The sequence below is a fragment of the Cyprinodon variegatus genome, unplaced genomic scaffold, assembly GCF_000732505.1.
Source record: "Cyprinodon variegatus isolate N-32 unplaced genomic scaffold, C_variegatus-1.0 Scaffold12, whole genome shotgun sequence".
Classification (NCBI taxonomy): Eukaryota; Metazoa; Chordata; class Actinopteri; order Cyprinodontiformes; family Cyprinodontidae; genus Cyprinodon; species Cyprinodon variegatus.
The window spans coordinates 899347-918260 of record NW_015150465.1 but is presented as its reverse complement, the minus strand read 5'-3'; the positions used below and the strand labels follow the sequence as shown (position 1 = coordinate 918260).

The 18914-nt window shown below is 38.7% G+C and overlaps 1 protein-coding gene across 2 annotated transcripts in view; it reads right to left on the bottom strand.

Annotated features, from left to right (window-relative positions):
• Nucleotides 1–1396: 1396 nt before the first annotated feature.
• Nucleotides 1397–18914, bottom strand: part of zmiz1 (zinc finger, MIZ-type containing 1) — a 138919-nt gene continuing 121401 nt past the window's right edge. For both annotated transcript variants that reach the window (XM_015382281.1, XM_015382290.1), the window contains 18 exons: nt 14692–14827; nt 14479–14590; nt 14177–14394; nt 13889–14090; nt 12385–12660; nt 12119–12301; nt 11962–12039; nt 11701–11869; nt 11465–11606; nt 10610–10820; nt 9601–9706; nt 9338–9498; nt 9185–9252; nt 9032–9100; nt 8697–8941; nt 8450–8613; nt 7107–7373; nt 1397–5950 (listed from right to left, as the gene is read on the bottom strand). In XM_015382281.1, coding sequence (XP_015237767.1) covers nt 5843–5950; nt 7107–7373; nt 8450–8613; nt 8697–8941; nt 9032–9100; nt 9185–9252; nt 9338–9498; nt 9601–9706; nt 10610–10820; nt 11465–11606; nt 11701–11869; nt 11962–12039; nt 12119–12301; nt 12385–12660; nt 13889–14090; nt 14177–14394; nt 14479–14590; nt 14692–14827 — 2915 coding nt within the window. In that variant the 3' untranslated portion in view covers nt 1397–5842. The remainder of the gene's footprint in view (nt 5951–7106; nt 7374–8449; nt 8614–8696; nt 8942–9031; nt 9101–9184; nt 9253–9337; nt 9499–9600; nt 9707–10609; nt 10821–11464; nt 11607–11700; nt 11870–11961; nt 12040–12118; nt 12302–12384; nt 12661–13888; nt 14091–14176; nt 14395–14478; nt 14591–14691; nt 14828–18914) is intronic.

Here is an 18914-nt window from a genome sequence, read left to right as displayed (position 1 = left end):
AAAGTCAGAATTCTGAGAAAAAAGTCAGAATTCTGAGATTAAAGTCAGAATTCTGAGAAAAAGGTCAGAATTCTGACTTTTTTCCCCATGTTAAACTGAAATAAAATTAAAAAATTTTTTTCAGTGGCCCTAATTCTCTTCCGTACTCACCTGGTCATGTCTTACTTGTGTACTAAATGCTGTGTGTGCAACTTGCGTAAAAAACGTGACGTAAGTCGTGCTGCCCAAAGATCTCTGGTGCTGCCTGGAATCGATAAAATAATTGTTAAGCGAGCTGCACAGAGTGTTTCCTGGAATTGAAACACACAGGAACCGATTCTGAACAGGAACCGGTTCCGTTCAGAAAGAGCCGCATGCTTGCCAACCCGTGCTCTGAACAGTCTATCAGTGAGCAACACAGAGAAAAAAGAAAAAAACAATAACAAAAAACAAAGACACCACAAGTGTGTTGACACACACTTGTTTCTGAGGGCAATTTAAACTTTAATTATTTAAGACATGTTGGAGCAAATCGCCATACCTGCAGAGAACCGAGCACTTTGATGGGGAGAACAGGCAAAATAAAATGCAGAAATACCCAATTTAGGACCTCCTTAAGGCAAGACAGCTGTGTAACTCTGCAGCTGTACAATATTTTCAAAATTACTTTATTACTTTTTATTACTCTATTATTAAACCTAAAGAAACATTAAACATAATAGAAATTATACAAGTTTCTTCTGAGAGTTGTTCTAGTTGCTGATAACTCATGGTTCTCCTGTAGCACTCAGGCTTATAGGAAGAGGAACCTAGAATGTAGGTACCATTACTTCATCTGAAACGATTGTCTTGGATTTGATACCTGTTGTTCTGAGTATTTAGTTTTGTAATGGTATTTAACACACGTCTAAAAGACACATGTTAAACTATTTCTGCTCATCTACAATCATCACAGGTTTAGTTGTGATAATTTCTAATTTAAACCATCCATCCATTTTTTGACACGCTTATCCCTGCTGGGGTCACTAGGGGTAGTGTTGCCTATCTCCGGCTGTCAATGGGCGAGAGGTGGGGTACATCTCAGTGTCACCAGTCCATCGCAGGGCAACACAGAGACGAACAGGACAAACAACCATTCACGCACACACAAGGAGAATTTAGAGAAGCAATTTATACTAACAGTCATGTTTTTGGACTGTGGGAAGAAGCCAAATGTAAATAATGCTGTATTTATTTTTTTTCTGTTTTTTTTTTCTTGCTAAAAATGTGTATAAAATGTATTCTTTTTTTTTTTTTACTTTAAAGCACAACTTTACCCATAACCAATAAAATCCAATGCTCATAATTTCCATTTTATGCCTAAACGAGCCACTCTTTTGGGGTGGAAGCAAAGACGAGACACAGCGGCATGCAGAAGTCTTCTGAATACATATTTATTAGATAAATATTAGGCTGTCACATCATCTAACTACATACAGTTCTGCAAGACTAAAAATCACAATTAGTTTCTTTTATTTTATGACCAGTTTGGAGTATGAAATGATTGTACATACAATGTACAAACATAGAGACGATGACCATGTTGCATGAATCACCCTATCTTAGTATCATTTTCCAATTCATATCAAAATTTTAAAACAAATCATGGATTTTTGTTACAACTTAGGACCCCTCTCTTCCACCATAATCTGCCTAAACAGCCGGCTGGCTTTTGTCATTTGTGTTTGTAACCTTATTTTGTATATTTCTAATTTTGAGCACCTTAGGGTATGCCAGTGAGACTAGAACACTAAGTAGTACATTTAAAAAATGGCTGTCTCGGTTGTCCCAAACAGAAAAGGGGAAAGTATCTTACAAAGAAACAGGGGTTGGGGGTAAAATGTTGAGATTACTGCCAAACACAAAATAATATGTTTGATATTTCATAGTCAGCCACTTCCAGTAGAGGTGTTGCAAGCTTTTTTATTATCATTATTATTATTATTCAGAAGAAACAAATGCACATCCCCAAAGGAAAATGAATACATTTCTGTCCACTTGTCTCTCTATATTAATTTACATATATACAGACATCCTTGGGACATTTTACAAGCCTTTCCCTCTGCGCCTTTTCAGGCCAGATTGACGAATGTGCCCCTTTCTTCCTTCTCTTTATTTTTTTTTTATTTTCTATTTATTTGCTTTTTTTGTTTTGTTTTTTTTTTCTTAACAACATCCCCCAAAAGAAATGGCCCTTTTGGTGTGATTGTGCAACTAAACAGATGGGGTGCTGCCTTCAATGTTGAATATGAAATTGGGAAGAAACTAAGAGATGATGACAAATTTTTAACAGATGAGGCATTTAACAATTATTTGTTTGCTTGTTGGTTGCTTGAACAGGTACACATTTGAAAATAATGTTTAGTTCTTGTTTATCAAGCTGAAAGAAATTGGATTTCTAGCCTTACAGATTCATAATAAAACAATTAAAAATAATTTACTCAAAAACAAAGAGAAAAATAAACAATAAAAACAGCAAATAAGAGGGGGATACAAATGCATATGGTCTCATGCTTTTTCGTAAAAAAGCCACATTTTCTATAACAAAAATATAAACAATATCAGGAATTTTTCTTTAAAATATGCTTGTGATACATCTTTAAAATACCACGGTGTATGGACATTTAGCAACATGATATTCACATAGATTATTGTCACACTGAATGCCAGCTGATACCAAATATCATATAAAAAAAAGGTATCTCTGAACAAATGTTAACTTAAATTATGATAAGGAAGTAGAGATCGATTTGGATTAATTTGTAAAAAGAAAGTATTGCTTCAGTGTGAGTTTGATTTCAGACAACTTGGGAAAAGAGATGTGAACAGAATAACTTTAAGCCAACGCAGGAAATTCGAGCACAAAGAAAAAAAAAGGACAACGTGCATCAGGGAGTAGCTTATGAGATGTTTGAAACTAGGCAAGAAGACGTTGCTCTGACGACGAGCGCGTGCGGTTAGGTCAGACAACGATAAACATTATCGAGATGATACAAAAATATTCACAATGATATTTACAGTACAATAGCATTTCTTAAAAAATAATACATATGCATACTGAACAGCAACTTTTCTCGAACATGAAATCAGAAAAACAAAATGGTTTATACCAATACTGCTTTAAAAATCACAGCAGCGATGGAAGAAACCATTGCTTGTCTCGCCATCACCTCCTGTGTACAAACACGCACGCATACAATCAGAGTCTCACAGAATATACAGACGTAGCTCCTCACTTTAGGATAGCATCTAAAAAAATTCTTGTATTTCAGTAATTCAACCTAAAAAGTAAGACTTATCTATTGAATGATGCTTTTTTTTCTTTCCACAAAACTTTCTAAACTGTTGAATAAACAATTATTTGCGACAAAATTAACTGTATAACTGCAAGTATTTAAAAAAAGGAATACAATTTGCTTAAAGATATTCCAAAAAAGTAAAAAAAAAAAAAAATCCACTGGACTTTATTTTCCAAGTTTGAAGATGTTTCACTTCCCATCCCGGAAGCTTTCTTAATTCAAATTATCTGGAGTAGCGTTTGAGTTCCAGGTTTACAAAGTGGCCCAAAGAGTAGCCTTGTAATGGCTTAGAAAACATGCAAATTGAAAAAATAGGTCCACCCCCTAGTAATGGCGAGTCATTGAGGTCTTTGTTAGCTTGTAAAACCCAATACAGGCCCATGCCTCTGAAAAGGGATTCAAATGCATGGACTAGTATCGGGTTTTGCAGGCCAACAACAATGACTCTCCATTACTAAGGGGTGGAGCTGCTTTTTCGGCTCTATTTGCATGTTTTCTAAGCCACAACAAGCCTTTTATTTGGGCCACTTTATAAATCTGGAACTCAAACGCTACTCCAGATATTTAGATTTGAGAAAGTTTTCTTATGCTCTGAGAAGGCTGCAAGTATCCGGTTCAATCCCCACAGCCGGCACTCTGGCTCTCTGAGTAAGACCCTCAACCTCACACTGCTCCCTGGGCGCTGCACAGAGGCAGCCCACTGCTCCCCAAGGGGATGGGTTAAATGCAGAGAGTTAATTTCTCCATTCTGAGATCCATTATGTTCAATTTCTATTCTTTCTTCTATTTCTAAAACATCATTAAACTTGGAAAACAAAGTCCAATGGTTTGTTTTTTAGCTTTTCTTTTACTTTTTTGCAAAGACTATGACCTGGATGACTGAGAATCTTTACCAGCTTAGAGTAATGTTTAATATAAAGCTTAAAGTGACACTATAATAGAAATAGTATGGTAGATTCAAAAGCTGATCCTTCTAAGACACCGAAGCTGGAAGAATATTTTAAGAGTTAGACCTCTTATTGTGATGGGAACTTTAACAATGAGTACAGTGGCTCTTAAAGCATTGACTCTAGCCTCAGTCTATATGGAGTTATTCTCCATTTATAAAAAAATCACAATTAAATTTTTTTTAAGTCTGCAGTTGCTCAAGTTTCCATTAATATATTCATTTTACTCTCTGAGAAGTCTAGTTTCTTTTTTGTTTTTTTTATGCAATTTTACGCTTTTCTGATAGAAAGTAATTTGGGATCTTTGTTATCTAAAAGAAAAGAAATACTAACAGTAAAAAAGAATAGAAAATATAAGTCTCACCTTTTAACTTAAATTGCTGGAATAAATGAACTTTCCGACGGTATTCTAACTGAATGAGACACACCCATGCACCCACAGTCTTACACAGGACCGAGCAAACACAAACATTTCCATTTTCTCCCTCTAGCTTTGGTGAGCAGTTTCTCAAAAGAACGATAGACAGCTTAATTATGCAGCAAATGGAGAAGGATGATAAAATAAATCAAAGAAAAACCATGTTTGTCTTAAATAAAATCAAAGTAATCTGTCAAAGAGAGAACCACTATTTGACAAAGGGCTTGGCACACATGCACTTTACAGACAACCTCAACAGCACAACTTCTTTAGTAGGAGAGATGGAAAACTGCAAAAAAAATGCAGAAAATTAAGGCTCATGCAGAGCAGATGGAAGCAAATAACATGGCAGGAACTACAATCTCTTTTTTCGTCTATTGTGTATAAAATCCCTCATTTGTAAAGGAGGACTCGATGTTTAGAAGACCAGGTATTAATGCATACCTTCTGTTATTATAGACTACAAATACTCCCTGCTTCTGAAATAAGAACACATTACTACTGTAGACAAAATGGAAGCCAATCTGTTCCAAAAACTTTTTAAAACGCTGGCAGCAAATTCCTAGAAAACTGATCTTGTTCCTTATTGTAAAGAGGGTTTTTTTGTTGTTTGTTTTTGCAGTGCTGAAATTTCTTGTGCTTTTCAGTGATGGACAAAACAGTGGGACGAACCAGACCAGCCAGGGAATGGAGCACTGACACCAGGAAGTTGTGGCCTCTCAGACTACAAAACAAAACACACACTGGTCAGAGAGCTTTTTTTTTTCTTTTCATTTTTTTCCCCGCTTTATACAGTGAGTTCATTTTTTAGCTTTAAAAGAAAACAAAAAAAAAGTATTTTAGAAATGCTACAACATGTTATTGGTGAGCACACGTACACGCGTGTGGTGTAAAAATAAAATGAACTATACGTAGCTGCACAGTCAAGGTTATCATCGCAGGAAGTTGGTAGGGCGTGTCGCCAAATCCTGCCGTGTCCTTTAAGTTTCTTTTGAGATTCTTTGCAGTCAATCTGTGCTGGCGAATGAAAATTGTACAAGAGGAAGAAGAGAAAGGGAGTGCATCTTTGTGTTGATCGAGTTCTGAGTAACTGTGGCAGTTTCTCAGGGAAGCCTCAGGCGATCAGTAAAAGTTTAAGTGTGTGGGCGCCCGAAAGCCTCTCAGTTGTTTTCAAAGAGTGACAGAAGGTCATCGTTGCTGCTGCTGGGGAGATCTGGGGGATCCAGGTATGACAACAGTTCGTCTGGGTTAGCGAGGTCAGGAAGAAGCTGCAAAACACAAAACAGAGATTGCAAGAATTACCCAGATAGCTTAGCAAAAGTACTGGATTTTCCACAATTTACCCATAGACTTAAATGTATTTATGTGATAGAAAAACACAAATTGATGATTTTTCATATATTTTAAGAATACAAATCTCAAAAGTGCATTTTGGCCCTCTGGTTTGACTGAACCATTCTAACACATGGATACAGTTCCTATGTAGGTCTAGTTCGAAGTTTATTGTCCTTTGGCTCTAAATTCTCACAGCTTGTAACTGGTTTGCTTCAAGTGTTGCCCTGTAGTTATCTTACCTGGAGATGGTTCAAAGTGATGCACACAGTAAATTTTGCAGTGTAAAAGTAACACTTTAAGAGTGCATTTGGTCCCACTTGGAATTAGCGTTAAATTAGAACGCTACGTAGTGCATATCTTACTCCAATTGTTGTTGGAATAACTCTTAAAGAATCAATGTACTTTGACACTACATATCTAACACTGCGGAATTTACAGTGCACACTGTTAGCTTTACATGCATCACTAATGTTGGTGTTGTACAGAAAATTTCCCCATTTTAGTGGAGAATCTCTGCTCCTCAGAGTAATCATGGTTGTCTCGACTGCTTTCGTATCTAAATCTGTCAGTCTAGATCAGTGTTTCTCAACCTTATTTTACTTGTTTACCCCTTCAGGTATTTTTCTTACCATGAGTTCCCCTCTCAGTCAAATGTATTGAAGATTGTCGAAAATTGGAACGTACAATAACTGATTATGAAGTAAAAACTATTTTACTGAATCTTTTGGTTTGAGCTTTTATCTCTAAGGCATTTTATGCTTTTCATCTCAAATAGGAAAAAAGCATAAGTATGTTGCCTGGAAGTTAGTAAGGAAGTGAAATACATACAAATTAAAATCATATTATAAAATTGTATTTAGAAAACTGTAACTCCTCTGAGAAACTCCCTTTTAATCACATTTAAACACGAGCTCTGTGATAACTCACTCGTATTCCCAACAAACCTTAGAGGCCTTAATGAATCAGATGGAATCCATTCTATGGTGTTAGCATTTCAAATTCAATTCCAATGAAATACAATAAAGTTTGTGGTTAGAATGCAACAAAATGTAAAAATGCTCCAGTAGCACAGATTTTTCCAGGACTCACTTCTAATGAAGGCTCAGGCATGTCTGACCCCACTTGGCTGTCCAGACTGCTGGATGGATTGAAGGCCAGGTCAGAATGGGGATGGTTGTTGGAGGTGGGCTGTTGCTGCTGTGCTTGCTGCTGCTGAGGCGGCGGTGCTTGCCGTGAGGCCTGAGGAGGCCCGCTGTGGTGTAGCTGCTGCCCTGATTGGCTCCCGGGGTGCGGAGACGGATGTAAGCTCTGCTGCAATGGGCCGTGCGTCTGGTCAGGCCCAGCAGAATGAGGTATCTGTAGAGATATTCAAAGAGGTACATGAGGAATATGACATGCCAGCTGCTTGTTAGTTAATATAGCAATACTATCACATTAACCTTATATAAAAACATATGAAACAATATAAAACTAGTAACAATTTTGAAAATTTTTTACATTCATATTTATTAATTAAATATTTGCTAGTAATGTGGAATATCATCTACTGTATTTCGTTCTTAAAGTAAAAGTCTTTAAAGCCATTATAGCAATCAAACCTTTATCCTATTTACAGCAGGATATTTCCACTTTTACCCAGCAAAAACTATCTAGAAATAAGTAAACATTTCTTAAATGAAGTGTATTTAGCCTTAATTTGAGCACGTAAATAAGATTATTTGCCAATAGAAAGAGTTTTTTTCATCTTAAAATAAGATAATCTGATAATATGCACTTAAAATAAGACAATGCAATTGTTTTTTTTAAATATAAATGACCTTTTTCCATTGGCAAAGTGTCTCATTTACCTCCTTAATTAAAAAAAATGCACTTATTTTAAGAAAAAGGACTTTTGAGATTTAAATTTTTTGCAGTGTACTTTCATAATTTTTTCTAGGTGAAGAACAGAAATAATTTCTATCAACCAAGTGAAGCAGATGAGCAACCCCCAAAATGTTAGCATTACTTCTACTCAGCAGAAAAATGTCAAAGGTTTCATCCAAGAGAGAAACTTATTTTCTCAGTGCCCCCTCCTGTTCTGAACCGGGCAGAAAGTCATATTGCCCATATCACAAACACTACTGATTGTAACTTAATTATAACAGAGAATTTCAGCAACACATTACACAATAAAACAATGATTTAAAAAGTGTTAAATTTTATGTTATTGGTTTATATTAATTTAAATGCTGATTAGAATGTCACAGGTCTAACAAAAAATATAGACCAGGTCACAAATCTATGCGCTGTGGTGAAAAAATGTTATTAATGTATATATCTTATGACATATATCATATGACTTATATCTTATGATTGAGAACTTGTAGAGAGAGTTAACAAAATTATTAGAATTCTTCAATTACCGGTAAGATAAAAAAGTTTGGAAGACTCACTGATTCAGGCATGTTGTGGGATAGAGGTTTGTCTTGTGTCATCAGGCTATTCGGTATGTCGGGTGGGTGAGACAGCTGAGGACCGTGCATGAAGTCGTTCATTGACGTACCGCCTGGGGCGCTGTGGGGGAACTCAAAGCTCCCAGGTCCTTGGTAATTGTTACCTAAACACACAAATAACAAATCTAAACACAAAACGAAATTTAAAAAGAGTTTCACATAACATCATTTTTAGAAGCCCAACTACCTTGGCTGCCGTATTCGCTGTTGTTGCCACCTTGGCCAGAAGGCATTGACAGGTACGGCGAGGGTCCGGGGCCAAGTTGAGCGATCATATCCATCACGTTGGGCATGATCATTTGACTGGGACTCATCGTCTTAAACCTCTTTGCCAGCGGCCCGTCTGGATCCTCTTTAATGTGGATATCAGATTTGATCGCCACTGGCCGCCAACTACATGTTGGGTCGATTGTGACTTCCTCAAACTCAGAGCTGGTGGAGAGTGGTCAGAGTCAAATGACAGGGATCCCAAAAAATCAGGGTAGCTCATTTATAATGTAAAATGTAGTTGAATCTGCTTACTTCTGAATGGCGTTCAAGATTCCCCACATGTACTGGTCTACTTCCAGTCCTTCCAACAACGCTGTTTTACTGAAGAGAGATAAGAGAGGTTTAGAGGAATTTCATCTGAAAACAGGCATAATCAAGATGTTGATTTAAAGAAGATAAACATACTTGCATACAGGACACCGCCACGTCCCCCGCTCACAGTTCAGTTGTAGATAGGATTCCAAATCAAAACACTGGATAAAAGAAACAATTCACGTGTCTCAGATTATTTTATTTTCTCCCATTTGCTTTCATTAGGTTTTACCACATCCGTCTCACCTGTACATGTTTGCAGTCATGCCCCCGTGCTGGAAGTTGTATTCGTCGGAAAGTGATCGGACATTTGAGGGAAACCTTGATGGCTGTTTGCTCGACTCCATCCTCCCCGTTGAGGGTGGCGTTCCCTGTTGATGCGGCCACGCTGCTGAAGTTCCTCTTGACTTTAAAGATGGAAGTAGAAGGAAAATAAAGTGTATAAACTCAAAAAGCACAATGAAAAGGTGCGGTCAATTAAGGTGCGAATTGTAGAAGTGTAGATATACCTTTGGTGATGCAGTGCTCTGCGGGCAGCAGCCTCTTCTTTAGGAGGCCCTGCAGGACGGAGCGGACTGACGGCCTGTGAACCAGCTGCAGCACGAACAGGTGCGACTGTAGAAAGGAACACCAGGATAACCATTTGAATGAATGAGCCCACATTTCAATTCATTCAGGTTCTGTTGCAAATTACTGGCATTTAGCTCATAAAAAATGACAAATGTCAAATCCTAATCAATGCCAAATAATTCTAAGGGAAACCCAGTTTGATATCTTTAGATAAAACTAAGATGAATTTTGCTTCATTGGACTTAAATCAGAAAAACAAACAAAACAAAAAACCTCAAAAATTTACTATGGTGAGGAATAACTGAAACATGGTTTGTACAAAACATCCCATAGTTGAGTTCTTGGTTATGTCCAAAAAATTTTTATAAAAGTATAAATAAAAGGTACACAATTGATCTCTTTAATGACAACCTTAAGGTAAAACAATATAAAATACTCTATGACACTGTACCTGAACAAAACTGTTTTGTTGGGTTTGCAAAAATTTGGTATTTTGTTTGTCCGATATAGAAATGCAACATTATATCCTCAGATTTAAAAACAAAGTGTGGATCTTGTAAATGGAGAATCACTAGAGCAACAATTATCTAACAATTTTAGTGTCAGTATATACTATATCCTGATGCTTAATGTAATGGTCACTTCTCCATGTCTGTATGATGTATATTGAGGTTAAAACATCTTCCATTTAACTGTTGTGTATAAGTGGTTGCAGTTTTCACATGAACATTATAACCAGATGAAGAGTTTCAAACAGGATGTTTGGGAACCCCAGGAACAGGAGAACAAATGCAAATTAGACTTTTTTTATTTCTTTATGAGCAAATCCATTATTTGAGAGAAATAAGATCTTTTCAAATAATCCGGATTCATCTGAAAGACATTTCTTGTTTTATTTTTAATGCATAAACCTTTTCTTTAGCTTATTCTGCATTCAACTTTACTTACACAGCAGCAGGCGGTCACAGTGATCTGGATCGTGTTCCTTCCTGGCTGGCACACGTGTTTCAAGTGCAAAGGTTTGTGCGACGTCTTGTTGTCACCTCGCTCTATAGTGAGCGGTGTGGCGTTGACACTGACTTGGACAGATGCTGGCCAGTTAGTGTTCATCTGACGGTCTTCGTGGTGGTAACATTTAAACTGTAGCTCCAGGTCCGACCTGCAGACAGAAGTAACAACAAATGGCAATTCTTGTTTTATTAACAGCATGTCATACACATCTTATGCTCTTCCACACTTAAATTCACAAAATATTTCCTATGTTTCTATAACGTTCTGGGCAAATGGGTAAGCAATGTGTTCTTATTATCTGTTGGTTCCTCAAAATGAAAAAAAAAAATGCATTAGTTTGGAAAGATTTCTTGATTGTGTTAAAGGGCCATTTATTTCTTTTATGGATACTAGACTATTATAATCGCAGCTATTACAAATATAAATATATTACTGGTATACTTATAACATGTAGGATGGGGTAATCAAGATTAAAGAAATATCGTTTTAACTTTAAGATACAATTATTTAAAGTGCCTACACATTTAAGATCCAGTCAAGAATCATGGGTGAGGGCCACCTGAATTTAAAGCTGTCTGAATACTAAACCAGAGTTAAAACTGACATTTGTTTGTTACTTAGCAAATAAATGTGGATTTGGTCAGTGCACTATTGATAGATAAATGTTAAATCCAACTATATATAACTCTTTTTTTTATCCTAATCCAGTCTACTTGTCTTTTCCAGACCTGGATTAGGATAACAGCACAGAGAAAATTGTTCATTGAGTCTTTTAGTACCACTGGGTATTACCTCCACATGAGTGTTTGGTGTACGGAGGGCCGTAAGTGGAAGACATGGTTGCTCACAGCCAGGTTATGTTCCAGCCTGAAGGGCTCTAAGACGACACCATCCCGCACAGGAAACGTCAACCGTAGTTCCTCATTGTGGTTGGCTAAATTAGAGTAGAAAGACATAAGATAGGATCATGAAAAACATCCAGTACTCTTCTTTTGACTAATTAAAAAAAAAAAATTTCAGTTACTGACCAGGAGGAGGAGGGAGAGCAGTGATATTTGGTTTGATGTCTGGAGGGAAGGGTGGCTTCACATCCTGGTTTGGCGACAGGTATGGAGGGATGTTACTACCTGGAGTCATTGGAGGGGTGGGGTTGCCCGGCACTGGGGAGTGGGGGTAGTTGCCCACTGGTCTGGGAGGCTGAGCAAAAAAAAAAAAATTATTTAACTCAGATTTTCCCAGAGAGATTAGCATGATAGTAAAATTAGAAATTGGAATAAAAGCTCACTTACTCCATTCATGTTACCCTGGTTATACTGGTAGCCACTTCCAGAGAAGTTATTTGTTTGGCCATTGAATGGCGGCTCTTGCTGTAATTACACAAATTCAATTTATAGTACTGCATTCTGTGTTTGGGCCGTTAATCATCACATATTGAGCAAAAAGCACCTTAAAGTACTGGCCCATGGGGCCGCCATGTGGGGGATATTGGCCTTGCAGCTGCTGTCCTGGCATCCTCTGGCTGGGGTAGCTGGGGGATGGCAGTGGTCTAGAGGCATTAGGTGTGGGGTATTGCCCCTGCGGATTGGGGAACTGGCTGTTTGGTCCATACTGCTGCCCACCATAGTTTGGCTGAGGATGAGAACACATTATAAGAAATGTATTTAAACAGAAAAATTGAGATAAATGTTGAAAGTGTTGAAAGATCCCCTCACCTCTCCTAGGTATGGCCTTTTCATGCCCTGCATACCCATGCCCTGAGGCCTGGCTCCAGCGTAGCCATGCTGGGGCATCCTTTGGCCATGGGCCCCAAAAGGCCCCATGCCTTGACCTCTGGGTTGGTTCATTCCCATTGGAGACCCACTCATGTTGGATGCATTCATGCCTGCACCCATGTTTCCAGGCAAAGATGGAGGGCCTCTGGGTCCTGGCTGATTAATGAACTGGCTGTTGTATGCCTGATTGGGTCCCATCTGGAAAGATGAACTCATCTGGAAAACAAAATGGTCTCAGTCAACCACCTTGAATTTATATTTTTCAAATAAATTGTGGAAGACATTAAAATCTGAAAACCAAAAGGGAAAGAACTACCTGTACCTTTTAAGAACTTTTTAATGAACTTCCAAGCGACATCCTAGAACTACAGGTTAACACCTGGTACATAAAGGCCACTTTCAAAAACCTTCATGAAACTTCCAAGTTGCTTTGAGTACACTTAGAGGGAACCTCTTAGGCCTTGGCAAAAGATGGCTTAAATTAATTAATTCATAAAATTTGTTTAGTTGTGGACAATTTGGAAAAAATTGTATTGATTTTTTTTACAACAGTGCATTTTTGGCTCCCCGGAGTTTCTGTAGCAGCAGGATTGTTATCAGTTTGGCAAGCGACAATGTCACACAAACAGCAAATGACATCAACACTACAGGTGAGTGAGAAGTTTGTTTATAAGTTAGTTTATTTTATTTATTTTTTTATTTTTATTTTTTGCGGGAGGGGCAAATAAACTTGTTAATGTTTCATAGTATAGTATATATGAATATATCTCATAGTATATATAATACCAGCAATAACTCTGACTTCTATGATGTGTCTTTTGGGTCTTAACAGAGCACATTACTACCCAAACACAAGTTTAGTAGGATGGAGGATGGGAGTTACATGATTCAGCTGCAGGCAAGATAGCAAAAATGGCAGTGAACGCAAGGTTCACGGCAAGGTTTATTTAAATGCGCTTGTATTAGAAGAAATTGTGTTGTGTATTGAAATGCCTAATTTAAAACGGTCAGAAAACAGCTAACAAGTTAAGTTTTAATGCAGTAGTGATCCAGCTGAATATGAAAAATGCCAGTGTCTCCAGGATGAACAAACCCACACTAACCGACAAGAGGTCACTTTCTAGAAGTTATATAATACTGAACTGAATTTACGGGTTCTGTTTTTGTAACAAGCAACCATGCAGGTAACGTTTGGACTTCAGCAAAAACATTATCTGACTTTTTGTTGTTTTGGTCTTTGACTCGTTTGGGGAATTTAATTCCCTTTACAGTACTAAACCTAAATTCACTTCATGTAGTGAATTTAGGTTTAGTACTGTTCTAGTACCTTGTTCTAGGACTCTCAGTAGTGATAGAAATGTACCTACGCACATGACTAATTAGGATGAAAAACACAATCCAAATTTAAGTTAAATGTTGCCTTCAGTAGTATGCTTTGTCTCACCGGTCCATACTGGTTCATGTCCTTGTTCTGGGTCTCCTGCAAGGCTGCTACAGTTGCTGTGGCAGTGGCAGTTGCAGTGGCTGCAGCTGCGGCGACTGCAGCGGCTGCAGCAGCAGCAGCTGGCTGGGTGAAATCTGACGGAGGACGGGAGTTAGGAGGGATCCCAATCCCACCAGGTCCAGCATTTGGCCCTCCAGGGTAACTTAAACAACAAGCAACCATAATACCACTTAATACAAGTTACCATTTCTAAATAAGACAATATCAAAAAGGTCGCTGTCCACTTACTTGCCACCGTAACCTCCACCTCCCGGGTAGTTGGGTCGTCCGTACATACCCTGCTGCATGTAGCCTTGATTTGAGTTGCCTTTGTTTGGAAACTGCTGCTGTGGACCAGGAAACTGAGGAGAGTTCATGCCTGGATTGCTACCAGACATCCCCGAGGTCAAAGGATTACCCCCAGGGTTCATGGGATTGTTATTGTTGGCCATGGGATTCCCTAACACCTGTTGGAAAATGACATGAAGTCAGGTTTTGATAATATAAAATGAGATTTTGCTCAAGTCCTTCCAACAGGGACAGAGTTGTACCTGGCTCTGTGACGTGTTGGTCACGCCCCAGACAGTGGTTACCACGGACACCGAACCTGGCTGATTGGTGTTTTGCTGCCAGGGAACTGAATCGTATGGAAAAGAGCCATCTCTGTGGAGGAAGGACACAAACACATCACATATCCAGCTTCACAGGTAATACTAATGTTGAATGCAAACTGCTAGTAAAAGCAAAGCAATATAAACACCAACCCGTGTGAGAGGCCTGGTTTTATGGAGCCCATTGGGGGCTGCATGGGGACTTTTCCCGGAGGCTCGTTTTGCCTGTTCTTCTGATGACGGAGGAGGAGGAGGCGTCCCAGTTCCTCACACCAAGAGGACAACAGGGCTGAGGAGAGAGAAGAGGGAAAGACTATAACACACATATTTATTCAGATGATAGGATTACCCTCTGTATAAAACCACTCAGGTTACTTAGTAAAATATAGACCTACTGGTCATTTTACCCCTTATGCTATTTCCTCTATGTTTGTGCCTAATGTCTTTAAACCACTCTACGTTATTGGGGGACTTCTGAAACGAAATACTGCGATTGATTTTTATTAGGGGTTATAAGGAAAAAGGAGGAGGGATACAAAATACACGGCAAATTTTTGAGACATATAATTTTAGGGGGAAAAAAAATTCTTGAATCCTTTGTTTTCGTTCCATAAAATCAGATAAAATACAAAGACATTTTTGGTTGCAGGGGCGTGAATACTTTCTTTACGTACTGTAAGGAGGACTACATTATCAGTTTAATGACAGGGATATCACAATCAGTTAAACTGATGTCTTATCACAACTAGCCACAAATAATTATTTCAAAGGTTCTTTAGGATGTTAAAACCAAATCTCTCCAACATTAAGAAATATAATGAAAGACTTTAGCTCAAGGAAAAATCATGGCTGTAATTACTCATCATGGCCACTAGAGTTCAGTCTGAGTCTGTTTTTTCCGTCCCAACAACCACACGTTTTGACAGCCGACACAGTCTGTTGGACCATCATATTCTTTCCATCTGCAGTAAATGTTTATGTACAAAACTGTCCCTTGTCTTCTTTCCTCCTTCTGGTTAAGTAGCTCATATCTGCAACATTAAAAAAGCGCATTCCCTATGAAAGGACGGTAGCCTCCACTCCCTGTGATTCACACCACTTCAAGGCTTGAGGGTGGATGTGGGGAAGAGTGATTTTAACTGCAGTTCATGCCATAATAATAATAATAAATAAACCACACCAGTGTGACAGCACACTGTTCAGGTTGTCCTTGTATCCACAGCTCACATAGGTTGATTTGCACATACTGCCTTCACATTAAAATGGGGCTCAATAAGTCTTTAACAGAAGAGTCACCGGGGCTAATGGGGTTGATAGGAGGGCTGAACTAACCAAATCTAAAGACTGCTATCACAAGCATGGTAACCCAGGTATGTGGCCACACATGGCTGCTTGCAAACACAGCAGGAGCTTTACCAACAGTGTACAGTGCACAGATAAATAGGGCACAAGATGTCCTCTGACGCTGAGTTTCTGCATCGACACACAAGTGTGCTGCATCACCCCCCTCCGCCCCCCTAAAAGGCACCTCCTATCCTTTCATTTAAACACTGAGCACACCAGCCTCACTCTGTGTAAGGACGAGGGCTGGAATACAAAAGACGTGTACAGATGGTGCCAGCAGTCTCCCTGCTCTCCCTCCCGCTTTAAAAGCAGCACGGGGCTCAGGCACAGAGGCAGCTGGGTTTTTCCTCCTCCTTATCCTCCCCTCTTTTCCTCTTGCCTGTTCTTTGCAAGGCAGGTGCCAGGAGACAGGCTGTGCAGCCTCTCTGGAGAATTAATCGGACTTTAGCACGGCTGTGCTCTGGCTGACAGAAAAGGCCGCTCAGGTGCACTTTAACTAAACACATCGCAGTTATAGGCAATTGCAACTTCCTCTCACTTAACTGCAACCTGATCCAAGTTCAGCTATTAGATTATTCCCCTCTATGTCAGCATGTCCTGCAGTGTTTTAGCTGCACCATCTCTATCCTTCTGATGGGGAGAGTTTTTCAGTTCAAGAGCCTGGCAACCAGCCAGCATGTTACAGCTCAATTAGGTCCCATTATTCACTTCCAACAAGGGATAACTTGCACTTCTTCATGTTGATAAACAAGTCTTCCAAATTTATCGACTCTGGGTCAATTTATAGCATGGAAACATATGGAAATGTGGTGGTATGAAATGGGGCAATACTGTAGGAAACCTCCAAGTGCTTTAATCAGTTTTTAAAGCAGTTACAAGATCTTTCCTGGCAGAAATGGATAAAAGCGTGGGTCATATGAGACATCCCACTGACTTTTGTAAAGTATTTAACTGTAACATACACAAAAAGAACAACACTGCAAATATATGAAATGGCGAAGGGTTGAATCGACTATTGCATTAACATGTCAACATGGAGTGTTGACAATTTTGCATTTTTGGTCATAATCTAGCATGTTACAGAAGTTGGTATCTACAGTAGATTATTTAATATCAAGCATGCATTAATTTATTTCTATAATATACACCTGGTCTACAATAAGAAAATGTGCTTCTATGAATAATAAAATGCATCTAACTGCAGCAGGGCTTAAGTTGATCAGATGCCATAAACTTTTAGAATGCTCAAAATGAACACTTTAACTTTAGGCATCAGGGGACGCTTTGGAATCTAGGATCAAATCATTTTGGATGAACAGACTGAGAAGTGATGCACTTATTTGTAAAGACAAGGCCACATTTCGGCCCTCTAGATTAAATCAAAGAGAATCATACCTGTTTTGTTGCCTAATAACGTTTAGCTTAAGTTAGCTATAATGTTTGAGGGGCGCTCAGACCCCCATAAAGCAGTGCTTGGATCAAATGACTCATTCAGCGACAGGTCTGACCTATTTAAGTTTACACAGGCAAGTTTTTGAGAAGGGTGGCCTAAATGAGGCAATACTATCCACCAAGTGCTCAACATTGACCTGAAAAATCATTGAATATATATTCAATTAAGCTCATACTAGGGGGGACAATTTAACAGTTTTTTTCTTTAAGAATCAACAGACCATAATTACAGTAGTAACATAATTTTTAAATAAACAAAATTAATATATTTATTCATGAAAATGCTGTTAAGATTCACTCATGGAGGATATGCAGTTTCATGGGGCAAATAAATGGAAGTTGAATTGGACTAAATTGCAACAGCTAGCTGTGAATTGATCCACCGCCATCAGAGTGAGATTCTCTGGCAAATTTTACAGCCAACAAGAGGCTTTGTCTACTCATGGACTGAATGATTCATCGCTTTAAGAAGAATTATTCTGCTGAATCAAAGTCTTATCAAAACTCAGCTTAGCTACCACCTCCACTAAGCACCTGCTAGTTTGAATGTGCTCTTGTGTCATTCACTTGGAGGATTAACTTCAGGCATCAAAAAACAACAGGAGAAAGACACTGGATAATGGACACAAAATGGATTCTTCAAAACAGACCCCTCCCCAATCAAAAAACAAAGAAGAAAGACACGGAAGGCATTTCAAATGACTTTTTGCCTTTCCATTTAACAACCAAAACTGGAAATTATTGCCTCAGGTGTTTGGTTTCCATATGTCAGTTTAAAACTTGTGCTTTGCCATGTTTTTTTGCTCTCCTTGGTGGTGAAACTCGCTCTCCTTTTGGTACAGAGAAAAGGGACAGCCATATTTCCTTGGTAGATAGTCCCAAGGGGAACTGCCGAGTCTGAACCATATTGATATTCTGGTGCTCAGCTGCTTCTGCCTGATGGTCAGTCATGGCGAATGGCGGTAAACGCATCTACTGGGACTACAGGAGTGGTTCAGCAGCTTGGCCTGCCCCTTCCAGCCCTGTCATAAAGCCCCAGGGAGATATGACAAATGACACTGACTGCATCTCTGACAGTTGTTTAATGCTCCGTCCAATGTTGATGTACACCCACAACCCCCCCACCGCATTACCATTGTCAAGTGTTTCACTTTTGCTTTCCCAATGACCGCTTGCATGGGTCCAAAGCTCACTTACTGGTAACTAGCCATTAGAGCCTGGAGGATTGGGTGAAACAGAACACTTGTGGTGTCAAAAGAGAAAGCTGGACCTTAAATCTATATTATCATGTGATTACTTCTATTTTAAACCATTGAGTTTAGGATTAAAGTTTCTCGAGAACACCTTCTCACTATGCTTAAAATTACTCTCTTGATAAGGGGTACAGGTTTCAGCATGGTCTATATTTTTGTCTTATTTTGCACAAAGAGGCTTCTAAATGTACCAGAGGACAAAACAAGCAATGAACTATAGCTGTTTATGTATGGAGGTATACCATCTGGCCAAAACCTAAAGCAATATTCTGAAACTGATGTTCTTGAATATCCATCCAAACCAAGCTTGAACTATTTCACAAAGAC